At 34.4% G+C, this 20,377-nt stretch overlaps 1 protein-coding gene across 6 annotated transcripts in view; it reads right to left on the reverse strand.

The window, feature by feature from the left end:
* LOC149786049 (protein still life, isoform SIF type 1-like) overlaps positions 1 to 20,377 on the reverse strand; it is a 405,626-nt gene that overhangs the window by 92,926 nt on the left and 292,323 nt on the right. For all 6 annotated transcript variants that reach the window (XM_089976333.1, XM_089976334.1, XM_089976332.1 and 3 more), the window contains 3 exons: positions 13,306 to 13,442; positions 5,853 to 5,956; positions 117 to 286 (listed from right to left, as the gene is read on the reverse strand). In XM_089976333.1, coding sequence (XP_089832459.1) covers positions 117 to 286; positions 5,853 to 5,956; positions 13,306 to 13,442 — 411 coding nt within the window. The remainder of the gene's footprint in view (positions 1 to 116; positions 287 to 5,852; positions 5,957 to 13,305; positions 13,443 to 20,377) is intronic.

Consider the following 20,377-nt stretch of genomic DNA (forward strand, 5'->3'; position numbering starts at 1 on the left):
GACCCAACAACATATGCTTTACATCAAATATACCCTATCTTATTGTACATTTCCTGAAAGCACTTCCATGTATTATTAAGAAACATAATTGCAAAATAAATTTCTGCAGAAAATACCTAAAATATGTTTGGGTACTCTGTCCTCACAGTGCTCACTCTCCACATTACAGTCAAAAAAGAGAAGGACCGTCCCCTTTAGACAGACCCAGTATTTTTTCCAGCTTCTCCGTGGGGCCAGCTCCAACTTCCTCTTCTTCTGGATCAGCCAATTCTTCACCACCATCCATCTAAACAGAATGAAAGGGAAGAAGTCTGAGGAATGCTGTGTTTGTCCATTAAAGCCACATTAAAGATCCAGTAATGCAAGAGCCTTAAGAATATGAAAACCAGGTCACAGTGACCTTTTATTGGTAGCAGTGAAAATTAGAGTTGAAAGAATCATGCTTCATGAATATATATATATATATATATATATATATATATATATATATATATATATATATATATATATATATATATATATATATAAGAAATGGAGTCAAATGTAAAAGAACTGAGGATCAATAAACAAATTCCAGGAGCTGATGTCTTTCTCTTTTCACTGGAAGTAGAGGATGGGGATATGTAATGATGGCAATACAGTAAAGGAATTTATTGGTATATTTTGTAAGGCTGGACAGTGGCTGATGAAGTAGAGGATGGGGATGTTTAATGCTGGCAATACAGTAAAGGAATTTATTGGTATATTTTGTAAGGCTGGACAGTGGCTAATGAAGTAGAGGATAGGGATGTGTAATGATGGCAATACAGTAAAGAAATTTATTTGTGTATTTTGTAAGGCTGGACAGTGGCTGATGAAGTAGAACACTGACAAAAACTGAACCATATTGTAAAGTTTCATCAATAGAATGCTGCATACAAAACCTGATTGAAATTAGTATGTTTAGGAGAGTTTTTGAGCTGAAACAAATATAAGTGGATCTGACATTCAGCTGCCAAATTTAACTAAATGGCAATCAAAATGCTAATGATCCAATTCTGCTCAAGTTGTATCAATACAGAAATGCATGAAAATATTTTAATGAAGTAAAATAATAAAAACAGGATTAAAGTATGGAAACAAAAGTGAATGGGTTCATAAATCTGGAGCCACAACTCCACTAAATGATAGAGCAATTTATTTTGGCAAAAATGGCAATCATATTCATCCATGATCTCAATAATACCAAGGTGCCTACTATTTGTATTCTGTGATCCAATAAGTATGTGAGTTACTCTGCAGAAATTAAAGTGAGTGGTTTGAAGACATGGGCCATAACTCTGCCAGATGATGACGTAATGCCCATAATTAAACTTAAATGGGATTTTATTAAGATTGGAGTAAATACCAAAAAAAATCTGATTTAAATCAAATGGTATTTAAGAGAGTGACTGTGCAAAAAATTATAAGTGAATGGGTCCAACAATGAGGGGCTATAACTTCATTAAACAATGAAGGTATATAACTCTGTTACATAATGAAAAAAAATGGTGATAATCAAATTCAGCAAAGGTCCTAATAATATCGAGTTGTCTACCAAATTTGACTGAAGTCCAATGACAATAAAAGGGAGATAATTTGTGGAAATGAAAAGGAATGGGTCGGACAATCAGGGTCAATTATTTCCACTAAATGATTATGCAGAATATAGACAATCAAACTCATCTGAGGCCTTATATATATTGAGCTGCCTAAAAAAATATCTGAAATCCAATAATAATGTGACAGCCTTCTATATCCCCCTGCCATGCCAAATTGTCTGTTTGGAGACAACGGGGCTTGTTGAACAAAAAGTATACAAAGAAGTGATTCACATTATGCACGTGTGCGTGTTTAATTTGGGTTGATACATTATACGATGGCAGATCTGGGTTTGTGCCGTTTGCAACTGAACTTGACTTATAAGTGAGTACATACAGTAACCAAATTTATGTACTGGTCTAATATATCTACCACATCTACACCACTAGTCCAATATATCTACCACATCTACACCACTAGTCCAATATATCTACCACATCTACACCACTAGTTCAATATATCTACCACATCTACACCATGTCTATTATATCTACCACATCTACACCACTAGTCCAATATATCTACCACATCTACACCACTAGTTCAATATATCTACCACATCTACACCATGTCTATTATATCTACCACATCTACACCACTAGTTCAATATATCTACCACATCAACACCATGTCTATTATATCTACCACATCTACACCACTAGTCCAATATATCTACCACATCTACACCACTAGTCCAATATATCTACCACATCTACACCACTAGTCCAATATATCTACCACATCTACACCACTAGTCCAATATATCTACCACATCTACACCACTAGTTCAATATATCTACCACATCTACACCACTAGTCCAATATATCTACCACATCTACACCATGTCTATTATATCTACCACATCTACACCACTAGTCCAATATATCTACCACATCTACACCACTAGTTCAATATATCTACCACATCAACACCATGTCTATTATATCTACCACATCTACACCACTAGTCCAATATATCTACCACATCTACACCACTAGTCCAATATATCTACCACATCTACACCACTAGTCCAATATATCTACCACATCTACACCACTAGTCCAATATATCTACCACATCTACACCACTAGTCCAATATATCTACCACATCTACACCACTAGTCCAATATATCTACCACATCTACACCACTAGTCCAATATATCTACCACATCTACACCATGTCTATTATATCTACCACATCTACACCACTAGTCCAATATATCTACATCTACACCACTAGTTCAATATATCTACCACATCTACACCACTAGTCCAATATATCTACCACATCTACACCACTAGTTCAATATATCTACCACATCTACACCATGTCTATTATATCTACCACATCTACACCACTAGTTCAATATATCTACCACATCTACACCATGTCTATTATATCTACCACATCTACACCACTAGTCCAATATATCTACCACATCTACACCACTAGTTCAATATATCTACCACATCTACACCACTAGTCCAATATATCTACCACATCTACACCACTAGTTCAATATATCTACCACATCTACACCATGTCTATTACATCTACCACATCTACACCACTAGTCCAATATATCTACCACATCTACACCACTAGTTCAATATATCTACCACATCTACACCATGTCTATTATATCTACCACATCTACACCACTAGTCCAATATATCTACCACATCTACACCACTAGTCCAATATATCTACCACATCTACACCACTAGTTCAATATATCTACATCTACACCACTAGTCCAATATATCTACCACATCTACACCACTAGTTCAATATATCTACCACATCTACACCATGTCTATTATATCTACCACATCTACACCACTAGTCCAATATATCTACCACATCTACACCACTAGTCCAATATATCTACCACATCTACACCACTAGTCCAATATATCTACCACATCTACACCACTAGTCTAATATATCTACCACATCTACACCACTAGTTCAATATATCTACCACATCTACACCATGTCTATTATATCTACCACATCTACACCACTAGTCCAATATATCTACCACATCTACACCAGTCCAATATATCTACCACATCTACACCACTAGTCCAATATATCTACAACATCTACACCACTAGTCCAATATATCTACCACATCTATACCACTAGTCCAATATATCTACCACATCTACACCACTAGTCCAATATATCTACCACATCTACACCACTAGTCCAATATATCTACCACATCTACACCACTAGTCCAATATATCTACCACATCTACACCACTAGTCCAATATATCTACCACATCTACACCACTAGTTCAATATATCTACCACATCTACACCACTAGTCCAATATATCTACCACATCTACACCACTAGTTCAATATATCTACCACATCTACACCACTAGTCCAATATATCTACCACATCTACACCACTAGTCCAATATATCTACCACATCTACACCACTAGTTCAATATATCTACCACATCTACACCACTAGTCCAATATATCTACCACATCTACACCACTAGTCTAATGTATCTACCACATCTACACCACTAGTCCAATATATCTACCACATCTACACCACTAGTCCAATATATCTACCACATCTACACCACTAGTCCAATATATCTACCACATCTACACCACTAGTTCAATATATCTACCACATCTACACCACTAGTCCAATATATCTACCACATCTACACCACTAGTTCAATATATCTACCACATCTACACCATGTCTATTATATCTACCACATCTACACCACTAGTCCAATATATCTACCACATCTACACCACTAGTCCAATATATCTACCACATCTACACCACTAGTCCAATATATCTACCACATCTACACCACTAGTCCAATATATCTACCACATCTACACCACTAGTCCAATATATCTACCACATCTACACCACTAGTCCAATATATCTACCACATCTACACCACTAGTCCAATATATCTACCACATCTACACCACTAATCCAATATATCTACCACATCTACACCACTAGTTCAATATATCTACCACATCTACACCACTAGTCCAATATATCTACAACATCTACACCACTAGTCCAATATATCTACCGCATCTACACCACTAGTCCAATATATCTACCACATCTACACCACTAGTTCAATATATCTACCACATCAACACCATGTCTATTATATCTACCACATCTACACCACTAGTTCAATATATCTACCACATCTACACCACTAGTCCAATATATCTACCACATCTACCTCACTACTCTAATATATCTACCACAAATACACCATTAGTCCAATATATCTATGGTGTTACATCAACGCCACTAGTCTAATATATATACCACACTGACACCACTAGTCTAAAATATCACATCTACACCACTAGTCCAATATATCTATGGTATCACATCTAGACCACTAGTCTAATATATCTACCACATTTACACCAATAGTCTAATGCATCTACCACATCTACACCACTAGTTTATTATATCTACCATATCTACACCATTAGTCCAATATATCTATTGTATCACAGTGACACCACTAGTCTAATATGTCTACCATATCCATACCACTAGTCTAATATATCTACCACATCTACACTACTAGTAAAATAGATCTACTACATCTATACCACTTAGTCAAAATACACAATGCACTGAATTTTCTTTCTTCTCTGAAAATATATCTAGCTAAAAATACATGTTAAGCACTTCAAGTTTTTACCTGTGTTTTGGCAAATTGGCCTTAAAGAAAAGGCTAGGTAATATTGTTCATTGTGATGCTGCACAGTTTGCAACCACTCATGCAATATATCTTTCACTCTAAAATATTTTTAATACAAAGCAACATTAACTTTAGGAATATGAAGAATTTACAAGTTTCACCTAACCCATGCATTTAGGTCTTGTACACAGAGGTGCGTAAATCAACTAATGTAAAAACCGCATGAATATCCATTCTATACACATGCATAAAGAATATGCCATATACATTTGCTTGCAAGTTACATTCAACTCCAAACAACACAGACCTAGATCTGCCATCACATAATGTGCTGGCCGATCAGGGTCTAGGTTGTTTGTTCCATCAGTTAATCCAAACAAACTGCACAGCCTCAAATCTGCCATTGTCATATAACCTGTGAGTATATACAGTTCCTGGTCAGTTAAGGCAGGTAACTTGCTGCCAAGCTTGGAAATTGATTTGGTAACTTTGCTTACCCAGCTTTTCTGATTGCACCCTGCTGTTTTGCATATGAGAATTGTGACTCGGCCTCAGTCACTGTATGAATACTGTCATCACTCCCTGCTTCATCATCAGACAGCTGTGAAGAAATTCAATCATTTAAATTCCATGTTATTATCTGTTTATTTATGTTATCTTGAGGAAAATGGAAATTAGAACCTATCAAAATCCATGCCGTTTACCTGTGTGAAAACATGAAGATACTTTATTTTCATGGATGCTTCACATGTTATAAATACATATTTATTCAGAGGGGATAATCTTTGTGGTTTGTGAAGATGCTACAGCCATGAATTTCAAGGCCCAATGATCTCTGTGGTTTGTGAAGTTGCAACAGTCATGAATTTCAAGGCCCAATGATCTTTGTGGTGTGTGAAGTTGCAACAGCCATGAATTTCAAGGCCCAATGATCTTTGTGGCTTGTGAAGTAGCTCCAGCCATGAATTTCAAGGCCCAATGATGTGTGGTTTGTGAAAATGCTACAGCCATGCATTTCAAGGCCCAAAGATCTTTGTGGTATGTGAAGTTGCTACAGCCATGAATTTCAAGGCCCAATGATCTTTGTGGTATGTGAAGTTGCTACAGCTATGAATTTCAAGGCCCAATCTTCGTGGTTTGTGAAGTTTCAATAGCCATGAATTGCAAGGCCCAATGATCTGTGTGGTTTGTGAAGTAGCTACAGCCATGAATTTCAAGACCCAATGATGTGTGTGGTTTGTGAAGTTGCTAGAGCCATGAATTTCAAGACCCAGTGATGTGTGGTTTGTGAAGTTGCTAGAGCCATGAATTTCAAGACCCAATGATCTGTGTGGTTTGTGAAGTTACTACAGACATGAATTTCAAGGCCCAATGATCTGTGTGGTTTGTGAAGTTACTACAGCCATGAATTTCAAGGCCCAATGATCTGTGTGGTTTGTGAAGTTGCTACAGCCATGAATTTCAAGGCCCAATGATCTTTGTGGTTTGTGAAGTTGCTTCAGTCATGAATTTGAAAGACAAATGATCATTTGTGTGGTTTGTGAAGTAACTTGAGTATCAACGCCCATTGAACAATGATCCCCTTAACCAATGCACCATCTATAAATAGGGCTGATGAAAGCGTCATTTTTGGCAAAATCATGAAAATAGATGAAAACAAAAAGAAATGACTTCCTGATATTTTTAACAATAATAATAATAATAATAATAATAAGAAGAAGAAGAAGAAGAAAGCCTTTCATCTTACTAGTAATAGTGCAATTCATACTAACTACTGCATTATAGTTTCTACCATATATACTTGTTATAAGTCAAGTCAAACTGCAATAACAAAGTTCCTGATCTGCTGTAGCATATTGTGCCTGCATAGCAGGGTCAATGTTGTTTGTTCTTCTGATTACTCCTAACAAACTGCACAGACCCACCCGGCTGTACTTTTTTGATAGTATACTCTGGAAAAGGATGGAATACCATGCAAAAACATGGAAAACCCTGGAAAACTGTGGAAAAATTAAATATTTTGCAGAATTTAGCATGGAAACCCTGGACATTGTGCATGTAAAATGCTGGACATGCCTGGAAAAAATGGACAGTTTGGACTTGAAATTTTGTCAGCATGAAAAACCTTGGAAAAGAATTCACAATTTGGACATAGAATATTTTCAGTATGGAAAACCCTCGAAAAGTGTGGATAGTTTGGACTTAGAACTTTTTAAAATATATTTCTGCATAGAAAACCTGAATAGAACTTAGTCAATTTTCAAGATTGGCATTTAGTATTATATTTCATTTCTTCTGTTCAATTAATTTGAGTTAGCCATGCAGAAAAATCTCAATAATTCTCATGAGCTTATCATAAACTGCACATCTGAACCTTGTTGAGAATGTATGCAATTAGGGTAGATTTTGCAAGCTCATGTGTGCAATCTGTTAAATCTTGTGAGCCAAGGAATAACTAACCAAATTTTCACATGTGCAGATTTTGGATTTCAATTTGACACATGATAAATTTGTTCTAAGTTGGATTATCTCACATGTGTTTTCAACAAGAGCAATTTGGATTTAAATATTCTGTTTAAATGTTGGATATCTGGCATGACTTCCAGAATAATGTCAAATTGACATTTAACTGGAATAAAATATTACTCTGGACTTAGAAAATTGGTGCAAGGTGGATTTTGGACGATTAGATGTTTACTTTGAAAAATAAAGTTTGTTTTGCTTCCTATTAAAATATGGTCTACAAAAATCATACCCTAGTGAAAATGTGATGGAATTTCAGTGAAATCGCAGTGAAATTTCAGTGACATTCACTCAAATGTCCTTTTCTCACCAAAATTAAGGTATTTCACCATATTTCAGTGAAATTTCACAGATTTGGCCAAAATTTCTGAAAATATCAGAGATTTTGTGATTGAAATTTCACTGAGATTTGCCAAAATTTCTGAAAATATAGTGAGATTTTGTGATTGTAATATCAATGACATTTCAATAAAAAATATCAATAAGAAATATTACTTTACTGATAAAAAAAAACCCAAACCTTTTTTCTATTTTAATAAAACTTATTTTTTGTTTCTTGTACAATTTGAATAATTTTCAGCAATGTTTATATTTCCTGTTTCTGATAGCTGTAATTTTATCGTTCCTTTTGGGACCAATAATTTCTTTCCACATAGTCCAAATAATCTAGTGTTTTCCATGCTAGGGTTTTCCATGGTTTTTCATTGTGATAAAAAAACAACACAAACGCCAAAAATTCTGTGCAACTAGTTTCGCATTCAATGTATGCTTCTTCAGGCACAAAATGTTTTGAAGTCTCACTAAACATAGTTGAGAGATTAGCAGAAGAACAACAAAAAATATCACAAAACATCGGAAAACTGATGGAAAATGTTAGGGATGAACTGAGGAAGAAAATAGATGGGCAAAGACTTCTCAGTTTCGACCAAGAAATATATCAAAAAACAGAATCAACGAAAAATGATATACTTCTGGGGCAAAATGAAAAACTGAATAATTTACGAAAGAGTAAAGAAGAGAAAAATAAACAAGTAAAAAAAAATGGACAACAGCATACAATCCATCAACAACCAAAAAAACAGCAGCAGAAAAACAACAAATTATCACAACAGAAGAATAAACAGCAGCATAAAAGCAACAAATTAACACAAGAACAGAGTAATAAACAGCAAGAAAAGAAGTATTCTAAACCCGTAGAAACTACTGCAAGGAAGAGTAATACTCCTATAGCACCTCCCAAAACTTCAGTAACCAAAAGAGTCAACATAAGTAGGAATTTTGAAAATTCAAATAAGAACCAACAGGATGAACAACAGCAAAAAAACTTGACTCCCCAGGGCACAACAAAGAAGACATACACAGAAGCCATAAAACGGGGGAATCAGAAATAGTGACCATGAGAAAGACACTGACAAACCTGGTAAAGATTTTACAAGGTCTAATAGAGACGACATCACAAGACAAAATAATAGGAGGTTCCACAGATTCAAAAGTAGAAGAGAGTGGAAAAAAGAAACAAAGCAAAGAAAACAAATTAAGAGAGGTAAAGAAACAGTCTTAAACCTCTCACGTAGAATATTAACTGATAATGACTATATATTGTTAGGCAAAGGGCTAAAATTTTGTCCTAAACCAAAATGTCACAATAAAATTAAATTAGCTGAAGAAATTTGTAATTTCTCTAGATGCTTAAAATTAAAAGAAATTTTTTATGATAAAGCATACAAGAATTCAGACAGTAAATCGTTTTCTTTTCATTCTAAAAAAATGGGTTATTTTAACACAACTAAATCATCTTTTACACCAGCTAGTGGACGTGATTCATATTTAGATTTTTATATTGACGCGATCACAAAAGAGATATTAACTGATAATCATAAAAAGCAATATCATAGTAACATTTCTAAGGACAAAATTAAGTCTTTATATAATCTATTGAATGACGACAGTATAGTTATTAAAAAGGCTGATAAATCAAACACTATTATTATTATGAATCAAGATGATTATGTTAAAGAAGTTGAACGTCAATTAAATGATGAAAAATACTACAAACATATTGACAAAAACCCGTCAATAGAAATTAAATCAAATATTTCAACATGCATTAATGAGATCGCTAAAAATAATAATTCTGTAATTGAGGAATTTGATACTTTCCCTCTTAACATACATACACCTCAATTCTACATATTACCCAAAACTCATAAAAATCCTGACCATAATTTACCTTTAAATTATCCAGGACGACCAATTATATCAGGTTATAATTCATATACTGAAAACCTATCCAAATTTATTGATAGTGTTTTACAACCTTTAATGAAATCACTTCCTTCATACATTAAAGATACCACTGATTTCATTAAAAAGTTGAAGTCTATTCCACAGCTATCTGATAACTCAATCCTTGTATCATTAGACGTAAGATCACTATATACCAACATTCCGCATGCAGATGGTATTGAAGGATGTAAATATTTTATTGATAACAATCTTAATAATAGCATACTATCTAGTGAAGATATATGTAAAATAATAAAACTTATCTTGGAAAACAATTATTTTCAATTCAATAATATGGATTACATACAAATAATGGGTACAGCAATGGGTAGTCCCATGGCTCCTTTATACGCTTCCATTTTCATGGGTAAATTAGAAAAAGATTTTCTTCAAAACGAAAAGTTTAATCCATCTGTTTGGTTTAGATTTTTAGATGACATATTTATGATCTGGAACCATTCAACTGAAGAACTGAAAAAATTTATTGATCACCTGAATTATTTTCATACGACAATTAAATTTACTTATACTGCATCAAGTACGCATGTTTCATTTTTAGATGTAAGTGTAATAAAAAATATTGATAACACTATCTCTACAAATATTCATATCAAAGAAACTAATATCCACCAATATGTATAATATTCTTCATGTCATCCCATGTCATGTAAAAACGGTATACCATATAGCCAGGCCAAAAGATACCGACGCATTATTTCAGATGATTGTCAATTACAAAATTCTTTGAAAAAATTATGAACTTATTTCCAAAATAGAAATTATCCTATATACATAATTGATTCTGCACTGAACAAAGCCTTTAATCTTACTCAACATGAGGCTTTAAACACAGCAGAATGTAAAATAGAGAGAGATGTAATTCCTTTCACAATACAATATAATCCTTCATTACCTAATATAGGTCGTATAATTAATAAATATTATAGTCTCCTAAATTTATCCAATAAAACTAGCGTCAAATCACTTTTCAAAATTAAACCAGTTCTCGCTTATAGAAAACCCAAGAATTTGCAAGATTTTTTAATCAGAACTAAACAGACAGAAAATAAAAAAATACACTTTTCGTCATCTAAATGTAACAGACACCAGTGTTCTCAATGTGCAAACATAAGAGAAAGTACTTCTTTCAGTAGTGCTAATACAAAAGAGCTATTTTCTCTACGTGATAACACTAACTGCATATCAACTGATGTGATTTATTTAATAACCTGTAAAAAATGTAGCATGCAATATGTTGGACAAACACTACAACAAGTTTCTAAGAGAATGAATAATCATCGCTTTCATATAAAAAATTATAGAGAACCTCAGTTTTCCTCTAATGTTTCAACACACTTTAACACCAATAATCACTCTCTACTTGATTTTTCTTTCATGCCAATAGATATTGTGCATGGTGACATGAATAGACTCATAAAAGAAACTTATTGGATTCATAAGTTAGATACTCTGTATCCTAATGGACTTAATGCTAATGCACTATATAAAATTGTATAATTTACATTGATATATTGTATATCCTTTATAACAACATAATTATATGTATGACTGTTTGTCTCTAGTTTATTTTATTATTTTACTAATTCATGGTTTTTCATGGAATACGATGGAAAATCTACAGCTGGGAAGATCTTCTGGTGCATTATGTGATGGCAGATTTGGGTCTGTGCAGTGTGTAGGTGGGCTCGTCTTATAAGTGAGTATATATCAATTTTATATATATATATATATATAAAAAACTAACCAGTTATGGCTGTTTTATTGGTCAGAAAAAAGCAAACAACAGGGGAAGGTGTGAATACCCGACAAGTCACTGCATGCCACATATAGATTTTAATACAAACTGCCTTATACAATTGTGTTTGGGAAATGACAAATTCTCCAAAATGCATCTATAACAAAAGATGATCTGGGGTGGGGTTGGGTGGGGCTGGGGTTGGCGGGGTCATATTCTCAAACATTTGAATGAATATTCTGATTCATAATATCTACAGAAAATCTACAGGATTTCAGTGCAAAGATTATCCAGCAGAATGGATCATAGCCAACCTGAAAGTGACATCCTGTTGGCAAACCAAGACAGAAGAATGCATGGGAAGTAATTGGAAAGTGCAGGGGAAGTAACTGGAAGGTTAACAGTTAATAGCAGGTTAGAACATTGATCCAGATCATGAAAGTCGCAGAAAAAATCCAAACATGCTACGTATTATGAAATATTTTTTGAGATACTAGACAATGGGCATTTTCTTTGAAAAATAAAATAAAATAAAATGAATTTGACTAAAGAAAACAGAGATAGTACAGTAATACAAGTCTGTTGTGACACTTCTGTTATTGTATAAAGATGAGGAAGTTTTATTGTCATATTTAAATAAATAATTAAAATATCTATACTTATTCTTCCCTTAAATTAAAAATTCCTACAAAACAAAGAGGCAAAGAGGCCATTAGATCCAATAAAAAGTATCTAAATTAAATATAATTTTTTAAAAGTTCAACACAACTGTTCAATGACTGCAGCATGCAATGTACCCCCCACCACCAATATGAAAGAGAAAAACACCTCACCACTGTTTAGAAAGTTGGTATCAGCTTTATTTTGCCTGTTATTAATGTTAAGACTGCATTCCTAATTCCTGAATCAAAGCAATGACAATGCATGGTCCAATCAATTACCAATGGTTATGGAATCTCGTTTAGTAAAATCATAGGTTTATATCTGAAAAACGTACATGTAATGTCCCCCGAAGTGCACCTAAAAGGTCATAACACAAACTTGTACATCCAATCTACTGTTTATTCAAATATTGTTGGGTATTTTTTCAAGTTAATGTATGAGCCTGTTTAAAAACGTTCATTGTTTTCTGTTTTATTCCTAACTTTCAGTTATGCTACCAAATATATACAAGAAATTCATAAATGGTAAGTAAAAGATCACTTGAAAAGTTTTATGGGATCATAAGGTCATGGTCATGGGGACATCATTTAAAGCTATCAATATAATAGATCACTAAGTTAAAAAAATATATGATTACTACTGCAATTGGGTTACTGCATTAAATACAAGTTTGAATAATGGCTGGAAATTCTGCATGCATTAAGCTTGACCTATGAACTGACCCCAGTAGACAGGAACTGCTTGATCTCCAGGCCATCAACTAGCTGATTGATGCTGTCACTAAGCTGACTGCTGCTGCTACCATGACTACTGCCTCCTGAGGATCCGCCCCTCAGATCTGCATGTTTCACATCAAGACCTGCAAAGATGAAAAAGGACCATGCAAATTAATATACAATCAAAGTATACGTACCAGTTACCTCAGGGATTTTCAAACACTACTTGAGAGAAACATGACAAGTGAAAAAAAGAACCTGTCCTCTCATTCTGGATGTATCAAATGTTGCATCATGACAAGCAGTGGTGCATGAGTACTTGTCCCTGATGATGAGCACAACTGTCTTGTAAAAATTCACAAAACTCAACATCTTTCGATAAATGTTATTCTAGTTAAATGTTGTTCCTTTCCGAAACCATTTCATTCCAGGAAAAATCTGTCAACAGAACTAATGCTTCATGTGTTCATCAATATTAACAGCAGTAAAGTAAGGATTTGGGTAACAGTGATAATGTATATATATGTAACAAAATGTGGCAATAAGGTTTTCTATCTGAAGTAATGGTGAGCATATTTGATCGCTCCAGTGGCCAAGTGGTTAGAGTGTTCACCTTGGATGCAGGAGATAGCGGGTTCGAACCCCAGCCAAGTCATACCAAAGACTTATAAAAATGGTACTAACAGCTGCCTCGCTAGGTGCTCAGCATTGAGGTTAGTGTTAGGACTGGTAGGCCTGGTGTCAGGATAATGTGACTGGGTGGGACATCATGCTACATGTCTGTGGCATGATGACCCAATGCAAGATATCACTATAAACTGTCAACTGTAGACATTTTAGCAATATGACTGAAAAATTGTTAAAGCTACATTAAAAATCCAAATCACACACACACACACACACACAAACATGCAAGTGACCATATCTGAAAGCTGACAAGCATCATTTGCAAAAATTGGAAAGGTGATTATGCCAGGATGCTCTCTGTCAAATTTGGTCAAATTCTGTTCAGAGGTTCTTCTAAAGAGTAATTTTACCATTATCTATTTTTAGTAATATTGTTCATATCTGATGGCAGATCAATATCTTATTGACAAATATGAATGTTTTCTATTTTTAGTAAATGTGGCCACATTTGATGGCAGATCAATGTCATGTGGACAAATCTGAATGTTTTCTATTTTTAGTAACAGTGACCATATTTGATGGCAGATAAATATCATATGGACAACTTTGAATGGCTTTCATGCCAAGATGGTCCATATCCAGTCTGGTCACAATCAGTTCAACAGTATTTATGAAGAAGTACTGAAAAGTTTCTGTACTTTTGGCGGCCATATTTGATAATGGATTGGTACCAATTTTATAAACATGAAAGACCTTCATCACAGAATGGTCTCTGCCAATTTTATTGATTTGCTTGGTATGGGTTTAATGCCATTTTTCAGCACATGATAGGCTATACATGGCAGCCAGTACATTTGTTGGAGAAGAATCACTACCCCACAGGATTCAGCTAGTGGCATTAGCTTTCTTACATACCCATGCTGGCCACACCTGGGACTCGAACCAATGTGGACAGAGGTGAGATGTCAATGGTCTGTAAAGACGAGTGCCTTAGACCAATCTGCCACCTAGATCCACTGTTGGTAAAAACTTGGATCAAGTGGGTTATAAAAGTTGAATATATCAATTGTTAACAGATTATAAATGATGGACTAAGCATGAAACACATACTGAATGCTGCTAGCGTCAAGGTCTAAAGTGGGTGGTATTATAGAAAGGTAGACAGATATAGCTCTACAATGATACCAAATAATCTGGAAGTTCTAGTTGCACTACAATATACAGAGAGAAAAACCAAATTTTTTTTAATCCGATTTTTTACCAATTTTTTCCACCCAAAATTCGCCCTTGGTCGAAATTCGATTTTGTGTTTGGACTTTAGACCTTTTGGTTCAGATTTAAGGCATGAGACCAGTATGAACTACAGACAGATGAACTTTTGCAAAAGGTAGGATCAGATGGGCATTTGGAACAAAGAGTGGTCTTAATACGAAAATAATGGGTCCCTTAAGCAAAAAATAAAAAAAAGAACTCCAACTAGGCATTAGGTTATTGAAAAATCACCTAGAAGTTGATATATTAAGATGTATTCAGAAATAGCTTTCAAAATGTGTTTCCTACTCGAATTTCAGGCAAAAATGACAAAAACCTCAAGGGTTAATGTGTTAAGCTACATTATTCCTATATCACCTTATATCTGCCTAAATAATATGCTACAGACACTTTATTTCATCAAAGAAGTGATATATTCAAGTAAAGAAAGGAATTCATAACTGAGACAAATGCCTATAATTGGGCTACTTTAACTGTGTACAACCTCATACCAGAAAGGAACAGAACAGAATCAATTTTTTTAGAAATAAAAATAAAATATGAATGCAAAATTGGTTAAAGTTTATAACAGCTACCAATGTACATGCATGAATGATAATGTTACAAAGTTACCCACACATCTCTTTGCAATAAATGCCAAAGCACCTGGAGTCAAGTGCCTTGCCCATGGGTATGTGATGGTACCTAACTCAGGCTAATCAGATAATGGGATCGGAGCCCACACCTTATTGGTTGTGAACCTGTCATGCCAACAAGTAAGCCACGGTGGCTCCTGAACTACATTACTGCGATGTTTAAATGGTCTCTTGATACGTTATGCTAATTAATACCCATTGAAAAAATCTGATACTTATGATGAAGGTGGAGTTCATTTACTCACGTTGTTAGATCTTTATTGAGACCTAGATTTTACTCTAGAGCCAATAAAACTTGAGGTAAAAACTAACCACTGACAGCAGTTTGGGCACCTTTATTTACATGGTGGGAGGAAACAAGTCCTTCTGAGTTGAAGTAGTGTCAAGGGGAAAGTGCACCTCAAAAAGGAAGCAAATATCTACCTGCAATTTCATGAGCAATGTATAACCCACTGTAAACAGACCAAAACCCACCATTACAAAATGAAAGAGCAGATCTGGGTCCTCAAAATAACACTTTTTATGTCCAAGCTTTGAAAGAATTGGTGGGGATTATGTGATCCAATAGGACATGTAACTCCTCCTTGACCATTTAAGACAGAGACGTCAAACATGGGGACATGATGTGGGTGGGGGTGGGGGTCTGTAGATATGCAACATATGTTCAGAATTCCAGTTTGTCCCATGAGGATGAAACTTTTGAGAGGACAATTTTGCATATATGCATTTGTATACAACATATAGAATGCCATCAGAAGTAGTGGAATGTGATTCAATTCATGCAGTGTTTACTATAGAAACTTCCAACTTTGGGATATTTCTGGAGGTGGTCTGTAGATATACACATCAGTTATGGAACTTTATTTCATCCTCTGCCAGGGGACAAGACTGAGAGTTTGGAGTTGGAGCACATAGGGGGTGGGGTGGGTGGTGGGTGGGTAGTATTAACTGAGAAAAGCATGTGGGTAATGTTGCTCTGTTAAAGACTTATGATAAATAATCCAGTACTTTCTTTTTGCCCAATAGCAGGGTTTCAATTAGGACATGAAACTGAAGGATCACTGGCTCCTGAGCTGATGTTTCTGATGTTTCTGAGAGTCAAAATATGAATAATGAGTCAAACTTTCAAATCCCAGTGTCACGAGAATGACATGGGGAAGAAAACACTTAAAATTCATTTACATTTATTGTTACATATAGAAAGCATCAATCTTCTTTATTACACAAATAACATAAATTAGAAAATCTGAATATCACATATTACACTGAAATGCAGTATTTATAATCCAATATATAAAATTATTTAGCATTACAAAGAAAAGTTTTGCTTGACACAGCATAATCAGTCACTACTGACAAGGCAGAATGCAAAGATTGCTTATCAATTTTATTCCATACAATCACATTCATTTTTAGTCTGACTCAATATTATGCTAATGTTTCTGTGAAAAATAAGTCAAAATATTCCTCTATGCCATGGTATTGATATCTCATACTTAATTTAAAAAGTCAAATCTGAGCAATAGAACTAAACTATGTAACAGGAATGTTAGAACTGATCAAATAAAACATAATTCACTTATACCAGAAGTGTAAACAGAGAATCATTTCAAATCATTAATTACTAACAAAATTTGAGGATAATATAACATTATCAAAATAAACAAGTGGTATTCACACCAAAAGGTTCTCTTTGATTTCTATCTGCCATTTTTAATTTCAAGTCATCCTGGCTGATTTACCTTTTAATTTCAAGTCATCATGGAGGATTTACCTTTTAATTTCAAGTCATCTTGGCTGATTTACCTTTTAATTTCAAGTCACCGTGGCTGATTTGCAGTGTTTATAAAGGTGTCAAATTCCAATTATCTCCATTAGTGTCTGTCAAACAATTTGTTTATTGTCAGAATACAAAACAAAAAGGTTGACACTGATGTCAACTGTCTGACAATTTCATGCTACTAATGCAAGCAACTTCTCATCAGTGATTGCTAATTGATTATGCAGGTCATGCAGGTGTCAAAGTGTGCCCATTCAAACAACATGAATGTTAATGTTTAATGCATGGTACTGATTATAGAGTTCTGATGCTCAAGACAAAATTTCTGACAGCTGCAACAGGCACGCCTTGATGCATTCTTGTCTTGCTGCCTACTTGGGCAAAATCCTGCAAATTACTCTCTCAAATGGCTGCCATGCTTGTGCCAGAATCCATGGAAACCTTTTAACATCCCAATCATTAACAGAATACAGTTTGTCTTATTATGGATATGACAACTTATACCATCCATTATACTGGAATATTTTACAACTAAAAGTTTGCACTCATTTCCAAATTGGAAACAAAAATTGCCAGTACAAGCTCATCTTACGTGCACTATACATATTTGCAAGGGGTCATGAGAACAAGATCAAGACTGTATATCCTGATCTGTTGGTGCATTACTCGCTTAAAAGACTAGTCCAAATGCGAGTTGCACAGATCTGCTGGCACATAATGCAATGGTTTATCTGGGTCTTTGCAGTTTTTTAGAAGTAATTAGAAGAACAAACAAAATATACCCTGATCTGCAGGTGCATTATGCTATGGCAGATCAGACTCTTTGTTGTTTGCAGTTCAACTTGACATACAAGTGTGTATATACAGTATTATCCTGGGACAGATCAAGGTCTATGCTGTCACTACTGACTGCTAGCAGACATGAGTAGAACAAGACCATGTTGACTGTAATAGTGCAAAATTTTGTAGATATTTTTGCAGTACATTCTGTCATTGTGGCATGTAACCATTAAGATTGACGTATGGGCTGGGCTCACAATAAATTGCTGCCTGTGTAGAATGGAATATGCTCTGTCTGGGGCATGTTTGGATTTTAATTAGGACCCACTAGGATAACCATCCAACAGATATGTCAGTATATGGTCAAGTCGTGGAAATGACAAAGTTGACACAAGCCTGAAACAAATTTTGGGAAATATCAGGCCATTCCAAATAAGTTTCATAAAATGATATTTTTCAGAATAGTTATTAATAAAGACAGACTTGAGAGAATTATTCTGACTTTGATGGGAGTGTTACAATTTTAGCCATTGGAGAAGTTAATCCTGACTGGCTAAATTAAATGAGGGTGTGTGTTTCCCAGATGAAATTCAATATTTAAGTAATTTCCCTTGTGAAATTCTGCAGTCCATGTTTTCCTGCCAAAAGGGAAGTCTGAGGGACTCTGAGGAAATTAACAAGTAATTTTATTTGTTAAGTAAATCATCCAAGGGATGTGGGACTGGAAGAATTTGAGAGACATGGAACAAGAGAGAGATTTGGTTGCATAGAAAGAATCTAGAAAAGGCACAAAGGTTTTGTCTCTATTGCATACAATATGCTCATTGATAAAATTATGTAATTAGTTGTTGAATTTATTTGTTTTAGATTCATACATCATTCTTCCTTCAGGTCAGAAGTTATTCATGCATTCATTGTCTTAAATGTTATATGATTCATGTATTGCTAGAATGTCATAAAATATTTAACTGAAATGAATGTATTCAGATTTAGTGATTTGTATGTAACAGAAATCATATACTGTAGGAATTTCATGCATTATTCTGATAAGAATTGTGAGAATTAATTTGTCTGTCTTAAACGATATGTAGCATGTATGCTTAAAATTGATTTTACTATACATATGTCAATAAATCACTAATTAGCAAGTAATTTAGTTAAAACAACAGCTGAAGTAAATTAATTCACTTGTGCAATTAAGTTGTGAATTCATTCAACTGAGAATCAATGGTGTAAGTATTAGGAACACCTGGCAACCAAGATAATCCAGTCAGTGATTTACAGACAACAGGCACACTGAACTATTTTACCAAGAGGTTTAGTTATGTCATGGTTCCAGTTAGGAACGAAGTTAGTGGTTAGAAAAATGACATTAATTTCATTCTAATACAATTGTGAATCAGTATCTGCTTGCCAACTGACAATATTAGCTTAGTTCTGCTGAATTGCAACATGATATCTGATGTAAAAAGAATGGGAATATTATTTGAACCCAGGAGATGAAAAACCAGACAAATATGCAAGGTTGCGTATTATATTTATGTGAAGAGGAAAAAAATAGTTCTATACTTGTGCTACACATTGGGAAGTAGTGCAGACTATAGTCAAGTTACAGTTGATGACTCAAAGAGAGAGAGAGAGAGAGAAATATGCCATTGCTGACCTGTCACCATCAGTGATTTGGAAAGGACTGGAAGCAACCAGGTTATGCTGACATGCTAGCAATTTGAGTTTGATCATTCACTTGATTATATGATGAAATCTGTTTATCAGAATAACAGAATGGCTAATTGCATTTTGCATAAATTTTGAAATTCTATTTCTTAGCGAAAGTGCATCATTCAAATCTCATATTCAATTGTTATATTTTACATACAGGGGTTTGTGTTATTCTATTCTATATCCTTGCTATGATGTATGTTACTCCAGCCATTAATTTCATATTTTATTTATTTGTTTCCTCAATCTGGGCAATGACACTGTG

Source organism: Sinohyriopsis cumingii, chromosome 12 (assembly GCF_028554795.1).
Source record: "Sinohyriopsis cumingii isolate HCF-2022 chromosome 12, ASM2855479v2, whole genome shotgun sequence".
In the NCBI taxonomy this organism is placed as follows: domain Eukaryota; kingdom Metazoa; phylum Mollusca; class Bivalvia; order Unionida; family Unionidae; genus Sinohyriopsis; species Sinohyriopsis cumingii.